Here is a 24,891-nt window from a genome sequence, read left to right as displayed (position 1 = left end):
CAGTTCTTAACCGAACTGTCTCCCTTATCGGTCTGTTGGGAATTACTTCAACAAAGGAGAACTCAGAACTATTTCAAATGCAGTTGATTGAAAAGGGAACCTGTTGGAGTTGTTTTATTGCAAGTACGCATGATTGTTGAATGTTTCCGGTTCCGGTTGTAAACAAAGCGTCTGCTATTAATGTTTGTCAACAAGGGAAAACAAAGTAATGACAGTTACTCCTTTTATGTTCAATCAAAGAAATTTAAGTACATAAAACGAACCAAAAAAAATCAAACACTGGCCTACTGTAAGTACATAAAGAGTATACTGGACCTATCGATTTCCACTTGCTGTAAAGTGTAAGTAAAAATGATGTCAGGCTTTGCTCATGAGGGATTGGTGGAGCTATTTGTATCGAAAAAAAAACTTCGTTGGTAATGCCGTGGTGTGTCGTTAAATCGCTGATATCCAAACCATCAGAATTAGGCAAGACTTCCTATAGTATAACGCATCACTCATCAGTGATATGCATCTAGGTTAAAAATTCTAACTACAACGTGAACTTTATGTCTTTAAGTAAACTGTATGTCATTTCCAAATAATGTCACTTCTGACAAAGATTTCTAACCATTCAGTTTTCAGAGAATCTACATGTATAGTCTTCAATCTTTATTGTTACTTTGTACTTTGAGTTCTCAAATGTTTAATATATTGTCTGCCTTGTAAATCCTCGCATGTATAGGATGAGACTTACATGCCATTCCTATTATATAGTCCCTGCCTGGATCAGAGGTCCATAATGTCATCACTTAATTTTCATCCACAGTTGTTCATCAGTGTTGTTAACAATTAAAGAATAATTCTCTCTTTGAAAACAATTGAATGGATTGTAACCAGCAGATTAGGGTGTCCAATTATGCTGACTAGACAACAAACATGGCCATTACATCTATTTTAGAACATAGGGATAAAACCACTATTTTCTTCTCAACAACTGTGAGAGATGTAGAAAAATACAGACAACCTAACTATTTCAACTTGAAGAGTTCTACAAGTCTTTAAATAAAGTTATTGTAGAATTACTTTTTATTAGAGTTGTTGTCCTTGAGAGGTGAAAATGATGTTTTCTGTAAAAAATGTAGTTATTAGCCAATATTTTGAAAACAGTAGGATACTTTCAATTAATGAAGTGACCAGCCCTGCGAAAGAGTTGTGGTAATGGTCTCCTTTTACCACTACTAATGTTTCCATTATTTTACATGTTAAAGAGGGTGATTTTCAAAGTTTTACTGTGAAAACTACTAGGGGTGGTCATTACACCCAAAAGTGAGATCTATAGAAGATTGGGAGTTATTGCATTTGGAATGTAAAACAATTACCATCTTTTTTTTCAGTTTTGGACTTAAAACATAAAAAGGGAAAGATAAGGTTTCCCCTGCAGGAATATTTTTCCCCTGACATTGAATATTCAAAAGGTGAAGAAATGAGTTCCTGATGTTTAGTGATTCTGACCCTCTAGTGTCATCAATTCACATGTTCCACATACTCAATACATTTAAATTTATTTTTGTTTGATTTGAGGATTTTCCTTGGTTTTCAACATGAAGTTTTACATTCACTGCAAAGATCCAGACATGACAATGGTTTTAAAATGGGACAATTTAGAAGGAACAGTTCAAGATTTATGCCAGGTATACTTTTGTACCTAAATGTGAAATTTATTTACAAAATAATAGTTGACATGATATCAGTAAATAACTTCAATAATTCAGCAAGATTTTTTTGTTCAAATACATGCAGTATTAAATGACAACAATATAAATTGTGTTGTTTATGGCATAAGAAAATGTTCCTGAGTATTTGGGAATAATAAGTTAATCATCTCATTGGAGCCAGTTACAGCCTTTTGCTTTGATTCTTCAGAGACAATAAAATACATACTATTTCTTGCACACCCAAATACTTAGTGTTCAGTATTCAATTATGGCCAAATTTTTTTGTAGATTGTGAATACAAGCATGGTAAAGAAATTTCCTCAACTTAAAGGAAATGATATGGAATTCAAAGTCAGGTAAGAACTTTCCAAGCAAAATTACTTGGCAGGCCCTGCAGAATGCAAATTTCATTTGTTATGATTGGTTTGGATCAGTGGAATAAAACTCATTCATATATAAAAAATCATTTTAGATAATAGGTAAGTTCCAGTCAATCCCTCAAGAGTAATCAAGGGAACCAAGATTCTAGCAGAAATCAAAAGAATGCAATCCAGGGACAAAGACTAGGTGTGGAAAACAAACAAACACAACAAAGAACATAAAGAAACTAAAAAATACATAAAAAGTAACAAATGTAAATGAGTAACTTGGACTCCACTAAAAAATGGGAGCATGAATCAAGTGCATTGGTAGGGTAAGCATCCAAGGGAATGTCTGTCAACATTAATCTAATTTTGTATTGTAGTAATGGAATTAAGCACTGGTCCTTCAGACCATGAAATGTTATCACATTTACATAAAAAAATTGTTGAAATATGAAGGTGTCCTCAGCTTTATTCTGTAGTGTTTTGGATTTTTTGGTTTTGTCGGTTTCTAAAGAATAAGCTCAAGATATGCGAGATACATGTAAGAGATAGACTATCCAGTTCATGCCATCCTTTATCATATACTTTTTGTATATGAAAATAGTTACAATATAAATACAAGACACGGCATCCCTAGCACAGCACAAAGTTCAGATTATATGCTTTTCAGAGGTAAAGTCTTACAATCTGATGATGTAGTAATTAAGAAGATCAAAAACAAAGATGATGTTGATGTCATTGTACAGAATTCATCTCAGACAAAGCTTCAAACTGCAAGTAAGAACAGAAGAAATTCTACAGTATGACTGAAAGTATAAAGGTTTGATAGTTGGATCCATGGATTTTTAAACAAAAGAATAAACATGTCAAGGTTTAAAGATGCATACAAATGATATACTTTAAAACTCAGAACAAGAGATTTTGAAAGTTTTGTCAGCTGATTAGACACCAGAATGAGAGGTTTTTACATTGTCATACTGTGAAAGTACTTTAATTCGTGGATACCAACTTTCGTAGATTAGGGAAGAAACATTAGATCGTGGATTCTTGAATTTGTGGTTTTGAGGTTTTCTGTATACACATCAATGGAGATCTCCTTTTTGTTGGAAATCAAATTTCGTAGTTTGGCTTACCCACAAAAACCACGAAAAACTAGTACCCCACAAACAATAGTATTTTCACAGTATTGTCTGCATCTTTAGGTTTTGACTAACATTTTGATAGTGACATTTGTCTTTTTAAATTTTTTAATCAATCTAATGTGAATCCCCAGTGTAAACCCATCACATGTCAAAAGGTTGTAATATGTATAATTTTCATGGGTTGTGTCATGTCAAATAATGAACACCAAATATCAAGCTTTTGACATTTATAAACTGCAATATATGCATCTCAGAAAATTACACTTGCAAAACATTTACTAAAATAATTGGAAAAAAATATACAACATTTTTACATGTAAATTTAATTCTTACTTCATACAGAACCAGAAACATCCACTCCAGCAGTTAATGGCACCAAGAAACTAGAATCATCCACTCCAGCTGTTAACGACTCCAAGAAATTAGAGTCAGAGCTTTTATCCACAGCTACTACTCTAGTAGAAAGGCAACACTACAGGAAAGCTATTTCACTGTATGACGAATTGATCAAGAACAACCCACAGAACTGTTCTGCTTACTTTGGCATAGGTAGTGGAGGGGTTTACTATATGTTCGGCTTACTTTGGCATAGGTAGTGGAGGGGTTTACTGTATGTTCGGCTTACTTTGGCATAGGTAGTGGAGGGGTTTACTGTATGTTCGGCTTACTTTGGCATAGGTAGTGGAGGGGTTTACTGTATGTTCGGCTTACTTTGGCATAGGTAGTGGAGGGGTTTACTGTATGTTCGGCTTACTTTGACATGGGTAGTGGAGGGGTTTACTGTATGTTCGGCTTACTTTGGCATAGATAGTGGAGGGGTTTGGTTTATAATATGTTCTGCTTACTTTGGCATAAATAGTGGAGGGGTTTATAATATGTACGGCTTACTTTGGCATAGGTAGTGAATGGGTTTGGGTTTATAATATGTTTTGGTCTGTAGTACTGACCATTTGCAATTTCTTTTTTTTTTGTCTATGCTGGCATGCCTTTGGTGTTTTGTTTAGACTTCTTTCAATTGAAATATAGAATTATGAAATCTATACCATTTTATGTGACCCTGGTACCAATCAATGATATCAGGTGTTACAGCAGTGTCCAATTAAAATTTGATGTTGGGAGGAAAAGTAGAACATTGCACTGTCAGGTGCTTGTATTATGAAAAGATGTCAATTAAAAAATCGAGTCTTTCTGTGAAAGCATTATTGTTTATTGGGTATAACTTTTTTTTGTTGGTTAGTCAAATCAAGTTATTTTCCTAAAAAATTATAAATTTTATGTATTAGATATAAGACCATAATTTTTTCATTGCAACAATAGACATTCAAATGAAATCTATGAAAAATTTAAGAAATCTGCAGCATCTTTTACTATTTTCCCAGTTGACTGCTATCTAAAATCACGAAGAGCAAAGAGAGCATTACATTACCTGAAAAAGTTACAACAGTTGAAGTTTAAAGACACTGAGAAAGACATTCAGTTTAGGTCTGTTTGCTTAATATCTTATATGAGAGTGTAGTATATTGTTTTAAATGGTTGGTTGATTGATTGATTGATTGATTGATCTGCATCTGTGATGGCCAAATCTCATTAAATAATTGGTGAATGATATTAAGATATACATTAACTATCATTATACAATACATTGAACTTTTAAAACAACACAATTTTGTCTTATCAACAATATATTTAGAGTTATTCATCTACCTCTTTGATATTGAAAGGGTTTTGACTATTCATTGAACCATGTATGTTTAAGCTTGTGGAATTCTTGAAGAAATTAAAAATGAAATTTAAAATTTTAGGCCATAAAAAAATACAAGTTTCTCAGACACTTTTAAAACAATTCGTGGGGAAGGGAGGTTTCTTCTTCATTTTTTCCTGTCTGATGCAAATTTTTTGTGAAATATTTCATGATATATACTGATGATATTTTTGGTACAGTTCTGAAAATGTGAATTTGGAGGAAAAGTTGTAAATGATACTTCATGGCATCAAAATCTTGCTAGAGTAAACTATTTGATGCAGAATTAGTGCCATGTTATAATCAATGTCAAATCTGCTGAAATGATTTAGATTCTTCCTGGCTAAACTAAAAAAAAAAACAGATTTCTTTTATTTCAGGGGAATAAATATCACTAACTCACAATTGTTTTAGGGGATGTGGTGGTGCCTGAGAAATTAGACTATTTTTTTTTCAACCTTAGGACTGCTTATTACATGCTCCTTTTTTATGGACATATTATAGTATAATGTAGTCTCTCAGCTCACAAGTTGTATGATAACTCAAAAGTCATTCTAGAATTGTAAGATACCTTAATTATCAATCAAACAATTAACCATTGATCATTCAATAAATGAATCATCATCAATTTTAGTTTTGAATTATGTTTTTCTACAGATCCCTATTTAGTAACTTCTTGATACAATATACATGTATGTTATCTGGGCATTGAGTTTAATAATAATTTTTTGGTACAATGTTCGTGGCAGGATTTGATGTGCCTTTTGTTTTATAATTGTTTTCAGATTTTTTTATTTCTGAGGTAATTTTATTCACCAAAAAAGGTCATACCATGACCTAATTGTAAATCCTAGTTGTTTATTATATCCTGCCTGCTTAGTGATATGGGTGTCATTCCCTCCATCTGCTCTTCTTTCTGTCCATACTTCCCTTGCACAGACGGGAACTCTTTTTTATCTGTTATTCCTCCTGCACAACTGAACTGGACTTTTATTAAAGTTTTATGCAAAAGGTGATTCATGGGTGAAAAGCCTACATATTTTTATTTTTGATATTTTGTTTGAATTGCAATAGTAGACAGAAATTAACATTCAGTTTTTCATATAACCCATGCTCTAAGGAGATAAAAATTATATAGAATGCACTGTAGATTTCAAAATTTCTGTAAAAGACACTCAGATACAGTAGAATCTATTAGATTTTCAATGTTGATTATCTCCTAAGAGCAGTCAAATTTGAATGAATGATTACACATTTCATAAAAAAGACCCATGAATCAACTTCATATCAAAAATAAAAATATCTAGCCTTTTTTGAGGTGTATCACGTTTTACAGAATTTGCATGATTCTTACAAAGACTGTTACTTGATTTGTAGACTTGGGAAGTGTTATGTTTTGATTGGAGATGGTGACAAAGCTATAGAAATACTTCAGAAACATTGTGTAGAACTGAGGAAATCTGGTGGAACTGATACCAAACATAAACATCAAGTTCAGGTACTTGGATTGAAGAATATTTATAATTAATTGGGACCTATATTACAATTACATAGTTCGTCTCTCAGTCAATCTGTCCATCTGTACACTTGTCTGTAACAGATTTATCAGATTTTACTGGAAGGAATGCTTAGACATTTGGTGTGTTGCTTTTGCATGATGACTTGAAAGAGTAATCAAGGGAACCAAGGTTATAGCGGTAATCAAAAGAATGTAATCCAGGGACAAAGACCAGACATGGAAAACAGACATTCACAACAAAGAACATAAAGTAACTAAAATCATACATACAAAGTAACAAAAGTAAATGAACAACTCGGACTCCACTAAAAACTGGGACTTTGTCTCCTTTCCAGATTACTTGCTTTTCTACTTCTAGTAGATTGGGAGTATTCTTAGCATGACATAGCATGCAGTGTCTTTTTTTGTTTACATTATGTTCTTCTTAAAGCATTCTTAATCTTAAGCAATCTTTTTATACATGAAGTTAGTATTTTTTTCAGTGGTTGATGCAGTTGTTTTATTCAATGTTACCGGGTACTATTAACATGATGTTGAACTTTAAAAGGGAAATGTTTGAAGTAATAAGACTTTCATCCTAGAAAGTGACAATTGATTTATCATAACTGAATGTAAAATATATTCAAATTTTCCATATTACAAGTTCAAGCAATTTACTTTATTTCCAATAAGAGATAATTTTTAAAAATATTCACTATAGCACAAAAAAAATCCTCTATAAAGCTTTGTTACTATACTATTTTAGAGATTTTAAAAAAATATGTTGCATTAAAAAAAATGTCTTTATAAAAAAAACTTCTAACTTCTGAGTTTTAAGAAACTTTTAATCAAACAACCTATATATACACATCTATAGAAGTCACTTCATCTTTAAGATTGTTTTAGGTATTATTAGCAAAGGCTTATTTGTTAAAAGACCAGAAAGATTTGGCCATTGTAATTTTGCAGGTAAAGTATCAATACATTTTGTACTTTGAAGCTTTGAAAAATCTATTAGATTTTGTATTGAACAAAGCAAAAGCAAAGCCCCATTATCAAAGTTGGGCAGCATCTCTTTGTATGCCCAATCTCTGAACTCACCAGTTTGTGCATCTACCAATCTGTTGAAACTAGTAGCTAATAAGAACAAGCAGATCATCTAGTGTAAATTTAAGAACCTACACTGAAATATGGTTCTCTTACAAAGCTACATACTGTAATTTTGACTTTTAAAGATTAATTAAAAGTTTGAAGAAAAAAAAAGAAAACTTCATCGTTATCAATGTTCTTATTGGTTGTGTAACTTTGATACTGAAGTGGATTTCATGAATTATATTTCTGTTAGTGCTTTCACCTTCCGTTTTTCAGTCAGAATAATCAATATGTATACATCAAATCAGTTGTATATTATCTGGGTTTTGTTATTGTTTGCTGCCTGTAACATTTGTGATTTAAATAATATTCAGGGAATCTTAAGGGAAGACCAGACCATTGTTGATGCTTTGACAGAGTATGCTCCCCTTATCTATCACCTAGGACCTGCTCAGAGTGAAGAAGCAATGACAGTTCTATTAACATTAGTGGCTAACCATAGGGGTATGTATACAATCCAGTGTAAGACCTGGCTTTAGTGGTTTAAAGATTTTTGTATACAAACAATTTTTGAAGACTGTCATTTTCTGAACTTGGAGGTTCTGTATAAAAATGACACTGAACTACATAAATTTGAGGAAAAAAACTCTCAACAAAGCTATTTTAATTAGGGATGGAAAGGGTTAAATGGTTAATCATCCCAAGTACCGAATATGGAGTACCAAAAGCAATACTTGGTGAACTGTACATGTCATGAATTTTTAGATATTATTTTACTGTTATTTTCAACAGATCATCTAGATATTCAAATGCCATTATTCAATTAAGACACACTAAGGTTATTTGACCAGAGGCTAATTCTTTTTTAATAGTTTTCAAAAATATCTAATTAAAAATTGATATTATGGCTTGGTTGTCTGAATTATAATTTACACTGATTTGCACTCTGTAATGACCATAGCAATTAGAACTGAAAATGCCACCGTCTAAAGCTTGGTCTTATTTTAAGGGAACTGCAGATAAAAAAGCATGTTAAATGCAAACTATGTGACTTTGATATAGCATACACAGGTCTGACAAGCAATATGCTAAATCACCTGAAGTGGAAACACTTATCAGAAGTTTCACTGACCCAGGAAAAAGCAACACAGTTGTAACCAGGGACATGAAAATTTTCATCATCACTATCGGAACTCAAAAAAGTGCATATGTAAATATGATTCTTCTGGATTATATACCATTACACATTGTTGGGGGCAGCATTTTCATACATATATATTTATTTAAAGTTTAGTAGTCATAATATGCATGTCTTGTTCATCAAACCAAATAGAAAACAATATGGGAAATTTCCTGGTTGTAATTGCCTTGTTAACACAATGTACCAGTTAACCAGTTAACGGGTTAAAGATTCTAGAGATTTTATTTAGGCAATATCAGTACATTAAAATAGCTTACAATACAAATAAAACCATGACAACAGATACAGAATCATATAAATCCCTGTAAATCACATAAATCATATGACTTGATAGCCTGGGATAACCCGTAAAGCTTAAAATAGCTTATTTCCTATGGGGTCCCTGTTCAAAAATGCAAAAAAGGACTCATATATATATTAAATAGACAATAAAACATGAAATACATATAGAGTAACTAATACATAAAAAATTCATTATTCCCTCGATTTCTAGCAGTCTTTTGTAAATATTTTTTGACAGAAGATTTAAAAGCATATTTTTTGGCTATAGTTTTGTTATTAGCAGGTAATCTGTTCCAATCTTGAATCGACGAATAACAAAAAGTATTGGTTGGAGTGTTGGGAATAAAATAATTAAATTTTGGGGAACTTCTTGTACTATTGGTATTTAAATTAAAATTTGCACATAAATATTTCCATGAAATATATTAAAAACATGATTTATTCTTAATTGAGACACTCTGTCTGCCACAAACAACATATTCACCTTTTCTAATAATTCACAATTTACTCTGCTTCTTGGACCAAGGTCGAGAATGAACCTCACCACCTTTTTTTGTAAAACCTGTAACTTTTTTTAGCAACCCCTTCCCTAAACTACTATACCACTGTGAACATGAGTAATCAAAGTAGCATTGTATTAATGCCATGGTGAGGGTCCAAGGACTTGCAGTTTCTATATGAAAATCTCAGTCGACCATTGACTTTGTCTATAATATTAGATACAATCTGTTCACAATTTAAGTATTTATCTATATATACAACAAGATATTTGACCGAATCTTTAGAATCAGTAACATGATTGTAACATTTCACTCTGAAATTTGAAACATTATTAACCTTTCTAGGAGGACCAAAAAGCATACATTCTGTTTTACCTAGATGTAAAGAAAGTTTGTTATCTATAAGCCAGTCAGAGCATTTTCCAAAACCTTTCCCAATTTATCCGAAATAACATCAGGGTTTTTGTGTGTAAATAATGGTTAACCAAATAGTAATTTAAGATGATTTTGATAACATTAATTTTAATATATCTTCTCCATTCAGCTCTTCCTTTAAATGATGTTGCTGTGATCAACTTTTAATACTAATTAGTCATGCACAATAATCTGCAATATTGAACAGGTGAAGAACTGAATTGCAGACGGCATTTTCCTGAATGTGCTGTGTGTTCCCATTTGCTGTCAATATTACCGAAGGCTTACTTCTTGTTCTTTTTTATTTTTATAAACACCTGCCTTTTGATAGCAGACTGCTGTCAGTCCATCAAGACATCATATTATAACCAAGAAAATGCTTTAAGGGATTTTTTATGTAATTATTTAATGCAAAGTTTACTTTTAAGGAAGAAAGGTCCTCAGAGTATTTCATCGTTTTCTTATATTTCATTCTAGCAATCTATAGTTAAGGGATTTCGAACCTCCAGAATGGGGAGAAGGGCATATCCACATTAGTGCAGTTGTATAATTCATTGTAAACTGTTGCTCACCTAATGGTTTTTTTACCATTGTCTATCTGTGTATTTCATTGAAATTTTAAATTTCTGTAATCTTCTTATTCATAATTTTTTTATCATTTAGAAAGTAGCTACATAAGAGAGAAATTTGCTCTCACTTGTCAGCAACCTCATGGATTAAAGGTTTTAGAAAGGTAAATATGTGAGATGTAATTCGATTTTAGATGTATAATACTGTTGTTGATAAAAAGAAACACAATGTTATAAATCAAGAATAGATAAAATATAATCTATCAAGACTCTTTGTTGATTTTTCATTTATTACGTATAATGTTGTCACTTTGACCGTCCATCCCTCATTCTGTCTGTCTCAATTTTGTCTTAAATTAATTATCTTCAAAATATCACTTTAGATAGATAGGTCATATGTTGTACATAATTTTGGTTGCTATCCAATGTTAAATTTCTGTTTTGTGGGACTTGCATGAGTAGGGTATACATACATGTGGAAATTCATGTTGATGGTGCCCAAGTTCAATAAAATCATATTGTTTCATTTAAGATGATATGAAATATATTTTAATGTTTTTAAAAGTCATAGATTGAGAAAAAATATGTGATAAAATTGGTGTCAGTTTTTATTCCCCTCACCACATATAGCATGGTACTACCCTCCTTTTGAAGTGGAAGGTGTTAGTCAATGCCTTTGTCACTCATCTGGTTGTTACCAGATGGTAACTGAAGAATACACAAATTTGCAAAAGCATCAAGCTTTATAACCCAAATTTTAACAAGCATGTATATTTTTCTCAAGAATACAAAAGTTTTAACTTATGGTTTTGTATGGCTATATACTGTTCAATTAGCTTGATCTTTATTTGACCTTTAAATCAGTGTTGCAGGAAAGGTGTGGTCAGATGTGGCATCACTGGTTTTTATGGCTACCACTATAAGAGAATATGGAGGTTTGTTTCACTTTTTTTTTTATATTTAGTGAGTCTATTGTAAAAATACTATTTAAAGATTTAATATATGTGACCAGTGATTAGATTTTGGGTCCAAATGAGGAATTTTGGATTTATTTTTTTTTGCTTTAAAAAAATTATCCTCATAGACTTATTTAGTAAGGCACAAAATTTTATATAAATATATCAAACCATATTCATGATATGACACCATGAATACACTAATGATGTTGACAATGTTGCCCTTTCCCTCAAAGAATTGAGAGTATATATGTATAAGTTATAGATGAGGAACTGCATAAAAGTAAGAAAAAAGGTTTTATTTCTTCATTTTATTTCTAATGTATGTAACATTTTAATTTTGTGACTCTGCAGCCATTGAAGAAGCCATATCTTTAATGAGACATGCCTGTGATCTGAACAGAAGTGATCCACACACTCTGCTGACCTATGTTCATATGTTGGAGGTAATACATGTACATGTACTTGTATAAGTCAAAAAGTCTTATTATGTGAGCATATCACTGAGTAGGAGAACTAAAAGCATTAAGATATTTGTATTCTTACAAATAAATCATACAAGTAATTACATGTACAGCTCAGCTTGTACAGGTTAGACCTTTGTGTAATTACTTGTATGACTTTTCAGGTTATTACTTGTACAACATGATAACATGTACATGTTATATAATCATCAAAGGCTTCTCACTGTTATAAGAATTGAATGATATTTTTTATATTTCATCATTGTAATAAAGTGTTGACTGTTCAACACATTTTCACACTGATAAAACATAAAAAATGAAATATTCATTCCTTATAATTCCATTTGACCTGTTCCTCTTCTTTTATTTCATCTTTATCAAGGCATCTTTGATGGCAAACACCATTTTTGATATTTTAATTTAATTTTAGAAATGCACTATACAGTGATAAAATTAAAGACTGAAGTCTTCAAAGTCGCTAATCATCAAATATTCTATGCCACTGATTTTTGGCTTGCTTTCAACATCCGAAAAGGCACAAATGTGATAAGCTCTAAAATCAGGTGACTTCCGCTAGAATCTTGGTATCCTTGATGTGATTACTCTTAACTGTATGACCTGAATGTTTCTCAATCAAAACAACCGGTTACCAGGAAGTGCAGGTAATGTTTTCATTCCACAAGTTTCTCTCAAATTTTTAGCGATCTTTGGGTCACCTATGATATTGATCAGGGAACCAGATTAGGAACCAGATTAAACAACAGGCAATGACTACCGGTATATAAGTCATAAACATTATCAGGGCCCCGATAGATATATATATTGTTTATGACCTATAAAGTCAATTGTAACAAGCCCCTGTGTATGAATCGGAGACTGAGTAGTATTTATTCAAAATTCAAAGCTAACTGATCATTTCATCTTCTACTGTAAACTTCCCGTTTTTATACAAGCAAAAAATCACACATAGAACACGTGTATGATATTTAAGAGGTACATTTTGATCTTGTATGAAGCTAGAATTTATGTTTTGAAAGCATTGATCAGCAGCATGATGAGGTGTAATAATATTTAATTATGCAAATCATGTGCAAGTGTATGAGTGCAAGAAGTCTCTAACAATATTAGCAACTGAAAATTTAGTCTTGTAATTGTGGGTCACCGGTGTGGCCTATATAAATTGGTAAATATGATTTATTAAGTAGGTTAACCGATGAGATTAAGGCTGTCCCATCAAAAGATATAAGGTACTGAGTGAAGGCACTTGTTCACCAGGGCAGTAACCCAGAGAAGTTCTATTGATGTTTTTTATCAAAAACTATATATTGTCAAGAGACCTGAACACCCACCCATATACAAAGAATAAAAGTGCCTGCACTCCAACCCTCATATCTTTTACTGGAACAGCCCTTAACATATTTTAATGATATCACAGTAAATGTCATTATTTATTTTTGTATTAAAACAAATGTGTTACTTATTTTTTGTCAAATTTAATTTTATCAGCTTTCATGGTTATTTTTAGGTAACTAATAATCTTTTTTTCATATTCCCAACTTTGACTTTGATTTAAAAAAAAATTAAGCAAGGGGAAGTATCTTTCCAAACCAACACACAGGTTTATTGTCCCATTGAAGCAGTGGACAGCAATAGATTTTAGATTCAATATTCGATTTATTGGAGCTGTAGTAAATATTAAGATTTTTTTTTTATAACTTTTTTTTCAAATTATTTAGGGACTTTTACCCTAGGGAAAAAAATTAAGTTTCCAAGTAAATTGTTTACTGTTCTTCCTTTCCCCAATAGACCACCACTCAGGTTGTTGTGTGTTAATGGGTTACGTTCCTTAATGAAAAACTTGCTAAAATGGCTTGCATTCTGTAAACATGAAGCAGGACTATTATATCATTTCAAATTCCCTAAAAGTTAGTTTACTGTTTAGATCAAATGAATACATCTCTATGTTTTATAGTAATGTATTATGTTTGCAAAAAGAAATACAGAGAAAACATGTGCATGTATCAATTTATTTGTGATGTACATGTATCAGTTTATTTGTGATGTGTTTTTGTATACAAGAAAGACTGCTCCACTAATTTGTTCTAATATTTAGAATCAATTTAATACAAATTATTTTACAATATACAGTTAATTTATAAAGTTTTACAAAATTTCTGATTTTTTTTCAGGTGGTCAATGATAGAAATGGGGCCATTAAAGATATCTTGCAGTTTATAAACAGTCACCAAGACTTAAAGATAGACAGTTTTACATGTGAAGATTTATATCCCCTGACAAAATATATGGCATCAGAGGAATTTGATTTTGGTGAGAATAGGTTTAGACCTATGGTAAATTATTCTGATTACACATGCTTATTTTTAATTTGTTTATCTCCTCTGTGATTTGAAATATTAAGATCTATTTAAAAGGACATATTATTTTTACAGCCATGCTGTACTTACTGATGTAGCATGCTTCAAAACATGATGACATGTACGACAATACATGTAGTAGTAATTTTCACGACATGCATGTAATTTTAGTAAGAAGTAATGGCTGAATGTCTACAATTCCATTGCTGTTGTATTTTCAGATACCCAAAAAGATCTAGGAAATGAATTATTAATACGAAATCCCACCAATGCCATTTACAGTCCAGATGAAATGTATTTGTTAGCCTTGCTTCATACATTTGTAAAGATTTTGTATGTCAGTGGATGGCTATGGGTGTTACCTCATCTAAAAAATGTATTAGGTAATGTTTTGGTACTAATTTATTCAGAGTGCAGTTTTTAGCTCACTTGGCATCTGTCGTCGTCATCCGTTAACAATTTTTCAAAAACCTTCTCCTCTGAAACTACTGAGCGGAATTATACAAAACTTTGCACATATGTTCGTTAGGGTATTTTGCACAAATATTGTGTTTACATTTTTTATCTGTCAAAAAACATGGCCGCTGTTACTAAAAATAGAACATAAAGGTCAGACTGCAGTTTTTCACATATATCTCCAAAATCATTAGGTTTAGCCAAATTTTGACGGGATAAAATTGTTAAGCATGATGAGATCTATCTGTGGTCAAATTTTCATCTTAATTTATCAAGCCATTTAGGAGTTATTTCCCCTTTTTTTACATTTTTTGCTATTTTTTAATGTTATTTCTTTCAAAAATCTTTTCCTCTGACACTACTTGATCAATTGAAACCAAACTTGGTATGAATGTTTCTTTTGGTATTTTGCACCAAAGTTTTGTTTAAATTTTTGATTTGTCAAAAAACATGGCTGCATTTACCAAAAAATAGAACATAGGGGTCAGACTGTATTTTTTTTACATATATCTCCGAAACCATTAGGTTTAGCCAAATTCTGACGAGTAAAATTGTAAGCATGATGAGATCTATCTGTGGACAAATTTTCATTGTAATCTATCCAGCCATTTAGGAGTTAATTCCCTTTTTTGATGTTTTTTTTTTAATTTTTAATGTTATTTCTTTCAGACACTACTTGACCAATTGGAACCAAACTTGGTATGAATGTTCCTTGGGGTATCTTACATTAAAGTTGTGTTTAGATTTCTAATTTGTCAAAAAGTGTGGCTGCCATTACTAAAAATAGAACATAGGGGTCAGACTGCAGTTTTTCACATATATCTCCAAAACCAGTAGGTTTAGCCAAATTCTGACACAGGGTAAAAGTGATATCTATCTTTGGCCAGATTTTCATTTTGATCTGTTAAGCCATGTAATGGTCCTTATGATAAGTCCTACCAAAGTCTTCTTGAGTCAAAATTGTTAGACAACTTCTTGTTAAATTTATTGCCATTGAAAGACAAAATTTAACGAGGTGAGCGATTCAGGCTCATGGGAGCCTCTTGTTTATTTACTGATAATTTTTTTCATACCTTATTTTTTCCTGAAGCCTTTCTCATAAAGAAAGCTGTAAATCGTTTGAATTTTAAAGGTGCATATGATCTTTAGTTGCCAAAATTTTGAGATAATTTTATTTTGTTGCACTCAAGAAATGAAGAATGTAGAAATCTTATATACATCTATTACATCTGGTAGCAAGTTTTGCACCTGCAAATTTACATTCAGCCTTAAATGCCTAAAACTGGTCTTCCTATCCAACATATATGACTCGATGATATTCACTAGGGGAGATTTGTACTAGTACATGCCTATACATTATTGTAAAATTACAAATATATGTAGTAGTCCTTTGCTATGTAGACAGTTTTATGCACTGGTACACTTCTAAAAACGATTTTCTATTTATTGAAATTTCTAGTTAGTCATTACTGTACATGTATTCAAGAAATGTCTAATTATGCTCTTAAATGGTCTTTTATATTACTTCTTTGTAGATCCACTTTCAGAAAACAGAGATTTACACCTTACAAATATTAGGAATGAAGCAGCTTACTTCACATGTATCAGTAAAGTATGTTTAATATCGTTATGTATATCTTTCTATAGAATTTTACATGATACTATTTATAAACATTGATTTAATAACATGTTTCATCTTACTACTGAGACTATAGTTAATTTCAAATCATGAAGTTGAAAATATGGAAAATAGTAATGTGGCTATGGATTTACTTTTTGTGAAATCCACTAAGATCAATTTTTCATCCTTAATTCTTGACAAAATTGGAATCATGTCACAAAAGTATTTTAAGTGAATGTCATTAAACATTTAGGGATGTTTAAAGTACACGTATATGAAAATGTGATGATTAAAATATCAGAAACTACTCTATTGCGTCTCTAGATATGTTAGAAAAGGTGAATCATGTATATAAATTATCATATGGTATTTATAAAAAAAAACTTATCAAAACCATTTTTCTATTTTTTTCCTTTGTGTTGTACTCTAGGTTCTAGAGACTAAGAGGGATTTCCCACCTAACCTTAGAAAAGACAGGAAGTTGTATTTTGTTGGAGACAGTCACTGTATAACACCAGCTTACGAGAATATTCTATTTAGGGTATACTATTTTTAAATACTTATATATTTTGGCATATTGAATACATTTTGTGGGGTTCATAATTAACCTAATTTCTTATTTGTAATTTGTGGCCATGCTTTTCCATGAATCAAACATTTATTTCATTATGTAATTCTATTTTAGTCTAAGGTTTAAAGTTGAGATGAATGGTATAATCAATTAGTTGTAATGTATTTAAGGGCTTTCCCTACATGGGAAAGACTTTATTGTTTTTCTAAGGTTTTTGAGGCTTTCCCTTCGTGGGAAAGACCTTATTGTTTTTCTAATTTTTTTTTTTTTTTTTTCATTATTTGCAAAATTTTCTTTGACATACTCTCCCCTTTTCATCTTTCAAGATATCATTACTAAATTTGAATCATCAATAGAACTCATTAAGGACTTCTACCAGATGACCCTGTTAAGAATACCATTATCCATTGTAGAATTTATCTCCCTTTTATTGGTGTTTTTTTTTTTTTTTTTTAACATGATCCCCAGAACTCATTTTTCAGGATATCATGACCATATTTGGTGAATATGTTGATGTCATCAGGTTCAATTAGGAAATGACCTTGCTAAGGATTTCATTACCATTGGTTAGGTCTCACTAACCACTTCTGGGTCAAATGGCCACCCCCCTATGTAGTACCAAAAACACACTGAACCTAGACATATGCATTGTAAGTGCATTATTTGTGTGTATTATGATTAAAAGTAGTCAAAATAAAGCTGAGAATGTGTACTTTAAAATCATATATGTAATTAACTACAAAAGTGTATGAATATTGTTTACATGTGTGAGTAATTTGCCTCCATGCTGTCAGTTAGCAGAACAGGTAAAAATGTGGATTTTCAGTATTGTTTATTCAAGTAAATTTTGTGAAGAATTTCTACTATGATCGTACCATTAGCATAATGATTTTGGAAGCCTTATTTTCCAAGCTTCGCAACGGTATGCAGCTTTAAGATGTCATTTGTCCTGGGAATTCACAGTGAGACTTTGAAAATTACTTTTTTAACATGTAAAGTAATGGAAACGTTAGAAGTGGTTAGTGAGACCATAAATTAAATTATGGCATATTTCAGAGAAATGCATAATTTGAGGAAAATTGCCTTTCCTGGTCATTATTTCCATTTTCCCATAAAATCAGTATAGTGATATTGGTAATCTGGCTATATTTTAAGATGTGCATTGTGCAAGGTAATTTAAAAAACACCATAGCAACAAGATTTTTATCAGTAACAGTGACTCATAACTTGAGTCATCCATGAAATACACAACGTCACTGCTTGGGATATTCAAAGTACTCAAATAGTCACACAGCACAGACTAAGAATCACACAGTAATGAAATAGATATGATATAAATTGTTGAAATCTGTTCTTTTTTCATAATGATAAATGATATTTACTATTACAACTTCTTGAATTATCATAGGTATCAATTTGGTGTGACAAGTTAGTTAAAATTGTAATTTTTTAGTAATTTAGGGAAAATATCACTGAGGGGCATGATATAAAAATGACCATTTCTTTGTAGTCCTATGTCTGATTTGGATAGTTTTGGTCTTATTAGACTCACAATACCACAAGCTTTCATAAAATGTAAAAACAGAAAAACATAAAAACTCATAAAATGTTTTTAAGGTCTCACTAACCACTTCTGGGTCAAATGGCCACCCCCCTATGTAGTACCAAAAACACACTGAACCTAGACATATGCATTGTAAGTGCATTATTTGTGTGTATTATGATTAAAAGTAGTCAAAATAAAGCTGAGAATGTGTACTTTAAAATCATATATGTAATTAACTACAAAAGTGTATGAATATTGTTTACATGTGTGAGTAATTTGCCTCCATGCTGTCAGTTAGCAGAACAGGTAAAAATGTGGATTTTCAGTATTGTTTATTCAAGTAAATTTTGTGAAGAATTTCTACTATGATCGTACCATTAGCATAATGATTTTGGAAGCCTTATTTTCCAAGCTTCGCAACGGTATGCAGCTTTAAGATGTCATTTGTCCTGGGAATTCACAGTGAGACTTTGAAAATTACTTTTTTAACATGTAAAGTAATGGAAACGTTAGAAGTGGTTAGTGAGACCTTATCAAACCATCCGGGAGTTATATCCCTTGAAATATCATACTAAAGTTTTAAAAATTAATATTTCGAGAACTGCAAGTTATAGAGACATGGGACCTTTATCAATGATCTTTGGTCCATGTGACCTTTTATTTGCATCCAAGGTCAAAGGTCACAGAGTGCTAGTCTTTTTCCCTTCCAACATTTACTTTGACACGGTCCTGTTTCATCATCTTTCAAGATATCATTACAAAATTTGGACCATTGATAGATCTCATTTAGGACTTTTACTGGATAACCCCATGAAGAATTTCATTATCCATTGTAGAAGTTATCTCCCGCATATTAGGGTCTTATCAACATGATCAACACGGTACCCTGAACTAATTTTTCAGGATATCATTATCATACTTGGTGAACGTGTAGATGTCATCATGTTCTATTAGAAAATGCCCCTGCTAAGGATTTCATTATCATCTTTAAGAGTTATATCCCCTTAAAACAATTTCTTTTAATTGCTCATATCTTGAAAACCATAATAGATAGAATCAATCTAAAAACTGTTTCATGTACACAATAAGACAATAAGAGTTATATTCCTTGAAATATCATACTTGAGTTTTTAAAATTAATATTTCGAGAACTGGAAGTTGTAGACACATGGGACCTTCATCAATGATCTTTGTTCCAAGTGACCTTTTATTTGCATCCAAGGTCAAAGGTCATAGTGCTAGAAAGCCTTCTCACTGCAAACTACAGGCCTTGATATTAAGAAAACGATAAGAGATAAGTGCATGCATACAGCATATTAAATGATCCTCTCGATAAACCCTACATTTCGAGACAAAATTTACAACTGTCAAACCGTCTGTTCAAAAGTTATGACAATTTAAATGTTTTGCAGAATCCAGTTTGTGACCTTGACATGAATGTATGTTCTTGACCTTGTAAGTTTTTTCAAGGTCAGGTAATCCTAAGATTTATGGTGGTAGTTTCATGTCTCTACGACTTCCAGTTCTGGAGTTTGTTATTGCATCATATTTTAATAATCATTGTGCTCAAAATGAGCTCCAGAATTTCCCATATTTATTTGTAATGTTGTTGCATATGTTCTGCAAATTATCATACAGTTTTCAGATTTGAAATATCTTGTATAGTTTTGGATCTGTTGAAATTTTTAGTTTTGAGAGCAAGGGTATATATTTTAATATCCACAACAGACCCATAAATGGCATTCCACAGAATGAAAGATCTGCGCAAGTACAACTGTTTGAGAAAATACCAAGGACCAAGATAAAAAACCAATGACACTACAACAACTTAAAATTTTCATATTTTCCAATGGTTTGATATATTTCATCAATTCCTATTTATAGATTTGATATTGCATCATTTTTTCAACTTCGTCGAAGGGGGTCATGTGATATATCATTTTGAATGTCTAAATGAGCACATTTCAAAAATCAGAGATTCAACATCGATAAGTCTTACATTAGAAGAGTAGGGTCATTAAGTGCATAAAAATTAAAGTTCTTAAAGGGTAAGGTTGTTGCATATCAAATGAATGGTCTTAAAGCATACATCTGAAATATCGATGTTTTGTCTCAAAATAAATGAGTTGGTGAGGTCCATGAGTGCAAAACTTAAGTTTTTTATATAGTTAGGCTGTCGCATATCAAATTAAAGGTCATAATGTGTACATCTCAAATTTCAATTTTTTTTATACAGAAAAAGAACCCAGTTGGGGTTAATAAGTGCAAAATTCTAAAGTTCACAGAAAGTAGGGTTGTTGTGTATCTAATGAAAGGTTGTTGAGTTTACATTACAAAAATCATGATGAAAGCATGGACAATTGCATTTTACAAGGTCACCGAGTGCAAAAAGTCAAACTGTTGCAGAAGGTTAGCATTTTATGTATCAAACAAAATGTCTTTACGTGTATATTACAAAGAGAAAGTTTTCAAGGGGAAGATCTTTCAATTGTTGAACAAACAATTGACATACTAGTTTGATCTTTGACCTTTTCATGATGGTCATAATTACTTATTTATTTATTATGATAACTTTCAATCAGTCAGGAAGTATTTAATTGAAATCCTTTAATTTTTTGTTTTCATTTCAATGGAAGTCAATTTTGAGTTGTCTTTTGATAATTATTTTTGCTAATTAGGATGATATCTGTACATTTACTCATAAAGCTATAAGCTTTTGTTTTCAATTTCTTTTGATACATACAATTTCATTTCTTAAATATAATCATTGTTTGTGAAACCTTTGTAGAATCTTAGATTACAGGCCCTAAAAGTCAACTATGATTTTTTTATAGTCATGAAATACGTATCCAATTTTGCATAAAATAAATCAAAATTACTATTCAATTTTCAGTATACAGTATAACTAGTGTAAGCCAAAAAGAATTTGTTTAGTTAAGGTATATTTTCATTTAACACATTTTTAAATGCATTGAAACTTATTGATTGTTTTTCAGCTGTCATGATTGTTTGATTTTCAGCTGTCATGATTGATTGATTTTCAGCAGTCATGGCATAGACTGAAAATGGAGGGTCTCTTAAAGATGGTGGCTAAGTGTCAGTCATTGTAAGAATCTGGCAGTGGGTGAAACTTGGTATGAAAAAAAACCATCATTTTGATAGTGTAATTTGACAATTTGAACCTGAATCAAGGAAAGCAGACAAAATTTTCCATATCATGCTGGAACATTGACTTATAATTTCATTGAAATGCACTGAAAATGCACATTTCAAGGGCAGATAACTCTGTTAAAAACCTCATTTTTCAGATTCTTTTGAAAAATTTCTAAACAAAGCCAGTGATGCAGAGATCAAATAATGGTCTTTTTGAAGTAGAGAATGTATCCTTGAGTGATATTACATTGTCAAATCGGTGGGTTTTTGACATGTATGTTTCTGATTTTTCCCATTTTGCCTGATTTTCACATATACTTACACTTAAATCAGGTTTCTTTTTTTACTAGAGTTCAATTGAGAAAAGTATCACATTACTTGTCATTTATTTTTTAGGGACAAAGTCATCTTATACAGCCCATCTTATCAACTGGTACAAAAATATGGCATTTGCGATCAGAGAGTAAATTTTATCCAAAATTAAACTTTTACAATGTTATAAAATCCATCCCAAAGATGTCACCTGTGATTCTTTGTTTTGGAGAAATAGATTGTAGAGAAGCTTTGTTGTTGTGTGTAGAAAAAGCTAAGTATGATGTAAGTATAGTTATAATGGTTAGAACTTGTATATAATAGATTTTTTTTTTTAAATAGGATGTTTTTTAAAGGACAAAATATGTTTCCTCGCCATGTTGTTGGGCAGTGTAGTATGAACATCAGAAATCAAAATGATCAAGGGGAGGTTTCAAAAGTTAAAAAACTGTACTTAAAGAAATGAAAATGGGATAGCTCCTAAAATCTAGTTTGATCTGTATTTTATAATTTCAAGCAATTGTGCAAAGTTTAAATGGAATTCTTTGACCAGCTGTCATTTTGTTATCTAGAAATCCTTAAAGTCGGAAGATGACAAATATAAATATTTGAAGATGGATATTTCTTTAAGTACAATGCAGTAGTGCTGATAATCTGACAATCTGTATTTTATAGTTCTTATAATTCTTAAGAATTGGTTTTAAAATGGTTTCATTACTTCTTAAGTTATTCACTTGAAACCACCAAGGGACAGGTTAGCAGACAGGCACACACCTCTGGCAAATTAGGTGTCATGGCTGTAAATAAATGCTGTCAGTATCCGTTAATAAAATAAATAAACTTGATGGGACATTAGGATGCTGGACTTACATGTATGTGATTTTGATTCAGATTTACTGTTTGTACATCTATCTTTTTTCATAGGTTTATGTAAATTCTGAAACTTTTTATTTAAAGATAAATGTTGCATCCTCATGAAACTTAATGTTTATCATCCTATAAAATTATTTCAAATGTTTGCTCTTAAAAGCTTTATTTCCTGATATTATAGGACATTTAGTGCTGATTGACTCATTGTTTTACTTATTTATAAAAATGGTTTTTGGGGCTATGAAATGCAGAGGAGATAACAAACTTACAGGAAAAAAGAGATATAGTACTGAGTATATTTAACTTAAACGCTGTTTTGATTTTATTTATTCAGAGCCTTGAGGAAGCTATAGAAACAGTTGTTAAAATATACATCAATGTTATTCAAGACTTAATAAGAAAACATCAGTGGGAAATTTATGTCCATCCTGTCATGCCAGTTTTAGATTTAACAAGGTATATTCCAAACGTACCTCTACTTAATTTTACCATTTACTGAAGCGTTAGTTTAACATGAATGTGGTAAGGATAATCAGTTTTTACTTGTTCTCATTTTTGATTTATTTTTTATCTTTTGCTCTCCAAAGTTTATGGAGCACTGGCTTTATCGTACATCCACTCCGCGAGTAGGTGGTATATTGGAATGACCTTCTCTGTCCTTCATTTCGTCCATCATTGTTAATCTCTTCACAATTATCTCGGCTCCCAATAAATAGATTAATTTCAAGTTTGGTGTGTGGCCTTATATAGATGGGGCATACATTGCAAGTCATATTAGGCGCTGTATAATTTGTGTTCATGCTTTCAGTTATCAGAAGAGTTAAACATGCTGTTATGAGATTATTTATTCTTTACAGTTCTGTAAAATATGTCTACAATCATCATACTATAGATACATTATATAAGAATTTTGAAATCCTTATTTTCTATGGGTCACAATAGCATGCACCTTAAAAAAAATAATTTGTCTGGAACTTTGAAAATTCTTTATTTTAATACGTATTATAATGGTAAGAAGTAGTTAGTTACTGGTATGTCATCTAATAACTGGAGTTGCTTTTGATGGATCTTCATTAAAATTTATATTATATCTTCGTTTCAGGTCACTTGTAATGCAGTTTAATACTTTACTAGAGATCAGGATAAAGAAGGAAAAAGAAATCCAATGGTTAGATTTTGTATATGAATTATTGTGTACCAATGCTGAGGGTGATCTAGTTCTTAAAGAGGAGTATAGTAAGTTTATTGCAAAATGTAAACGTATGAACAATTTAATTTTATTAGGATATTTTTTTTTAATTTTAGGTGTTTCCAGTTTTTTTTATTTTTCTTTTTTTTCATCATTATTTTTCTACATCTTACTTCTGATTTTGCTGGTTTCTACTTCCCCGTTTTCCATGTTTTAGTTCTTTGGTACCAACATTGTGGAACGTGGATTTGGTTTTGAAGTATGATATAGTAATGGATAATGTTTTTATATGAATCTCATTTGAAACAAGAAAAAAATCTTTATCTTCATTGAATTTCTGCATGTTTTATAAGAGTTGATCAAAATTCACCTCACAAAAAATAACAACTGCACCAGTCAGCCTTTAAAAAACATTGAAATAAACTTTGTCTTGAATATTAACACAACTTGAGCTAAAACTATCTTAATTAATATGCATGCATACTTCCTCATAATGATATCTTCAATTTCTTTCTTGCTTCCAGAATTTGATGGGACTCATGTTCACCCAAGTTATACACATTTGCTAGAAACAGCCTTGGAGAAAACAAATCATAATGTAAATAATACCCATGACAATTCTAGCTGAATCAAGAATTTCATCATATAATAATAGACAAACATAGAGTCTTGTGTTGTGATTCTATGATTTGGAAAACTTGTAATGGAGATTGAAGAACAGCGATACATGATAATATTTAGTGTAATTATACATCATGGTTTAAAGTCAGTTTGTATGAGTTTGTATTTGAAACAAGTACATATATGTATAACTTTGTGATGCATTTAATGCAAGAGAAAAAATTGTATAAGAGAAAAATTAAATGAAATGACTTTT

General features: G+C 31.2%; 1 protein-coding gene across 4 annotated transcripts; it reads left to right on the top strand.

Annotated features, from left to right (window-relative positions):
• The first annotated feature begins 10 nt into the window (after nucleotides 1-10).
• LOC148611693 (uncharacterized) lies at nucleotides 11-24,891 on the top strand. Of its 4 annotated transcripts, none has more exons than XM_088592488.1 (20): nucleotides 11-123; nucleotides 1,564-1,673; nucleotides 1,986-2,053; nucleotides 2,733-2,839; nucleotides 3,547-3,753; nucleotides 4,584-4,686; nucleotides 6,323-6,443; nucleotides 7,350-7,412; nucleotides 7,910-8,039; nucleotides 10,596-10,665; nucleotides 11,366-11,436; nucleotides 11,812-11,903; nucleotides 14,111-14,249; nucleotides 14,518-14,679; nucleotides 16,288-16,364; nucleotides 16,804-16,914; nucleotides 22,040-22,240; nucleotides 23,160-23,281; nucleotides 23,928-24,061; nucleotides 24,539-24,891. In XM_088592488.1, the coding sequence occupies exons 1-20, from the start codon at nucleotides 78-80 to the stop codon at nucleotides 24,640-24,642; spliced, it is 2,238 nt and encodes a 745-aa protein (XP_088448614.1). In that variant the 5' UTR covers nucleotides 11-77; the 3' UTR covers nucleotides 24,643-24,891. The 4 variants fall into 4 exon arrangements, with proteins under 4 accessions (XP_088448614.1, XP_088448615.1, XP_088448616.1 ...); XM_088592489.1 differs by lacking the exon at nucleotides 11-123 and adding an exon at nucleotides 136-205; XM_088592490.1 differs by lacking the exon at nucleotides 11-123 and adding an exon at nucleotides 192-289.

This window comes from Perna viridis, chromosome 7 (genome assembly GCF_037379345.1).
Source record: "Perna viridis isolate PV_CMFRI_1.1 ecotype Kerala chromosome 7, ASM3737934v1, whole genome shotgun sequence".
Lineage (NCBI taxonomy): Eukaryota > Metazoa > Mollusca > Bivalvia > Mytilida > Mytilidae > Perna > Perna viridis.
Note: the sequence above shows the minus strand (reverse complement) of the source record. Positions and strands in the feature narration are given on the sequence as shown.

Bases quoted from the DNA above. Each gene is read 5' to 3' on its own strand.
- LOC148611693 (XM_088592487.1), top strand. From the start codon at position 420: ATGCCGTGGTGTGTCGTTAAATCGCTGATATCCAAACCATCAGAATTA. The intron at 14,250-14,517 runs GTGAGAATAGGT...TTGTATTTTCAG, and splicing joins ATCAGAGGAATTTGATTTTG to ATACCCAAAAAGATCTAGGA. The intron at 14,680-16,287 runs GTAATGTTTTGG...ACTTCTTTGTAG, and splicing joins TCATCTAAAAAATGTATTAG to ATCCACTTTCAGAAAACAGA.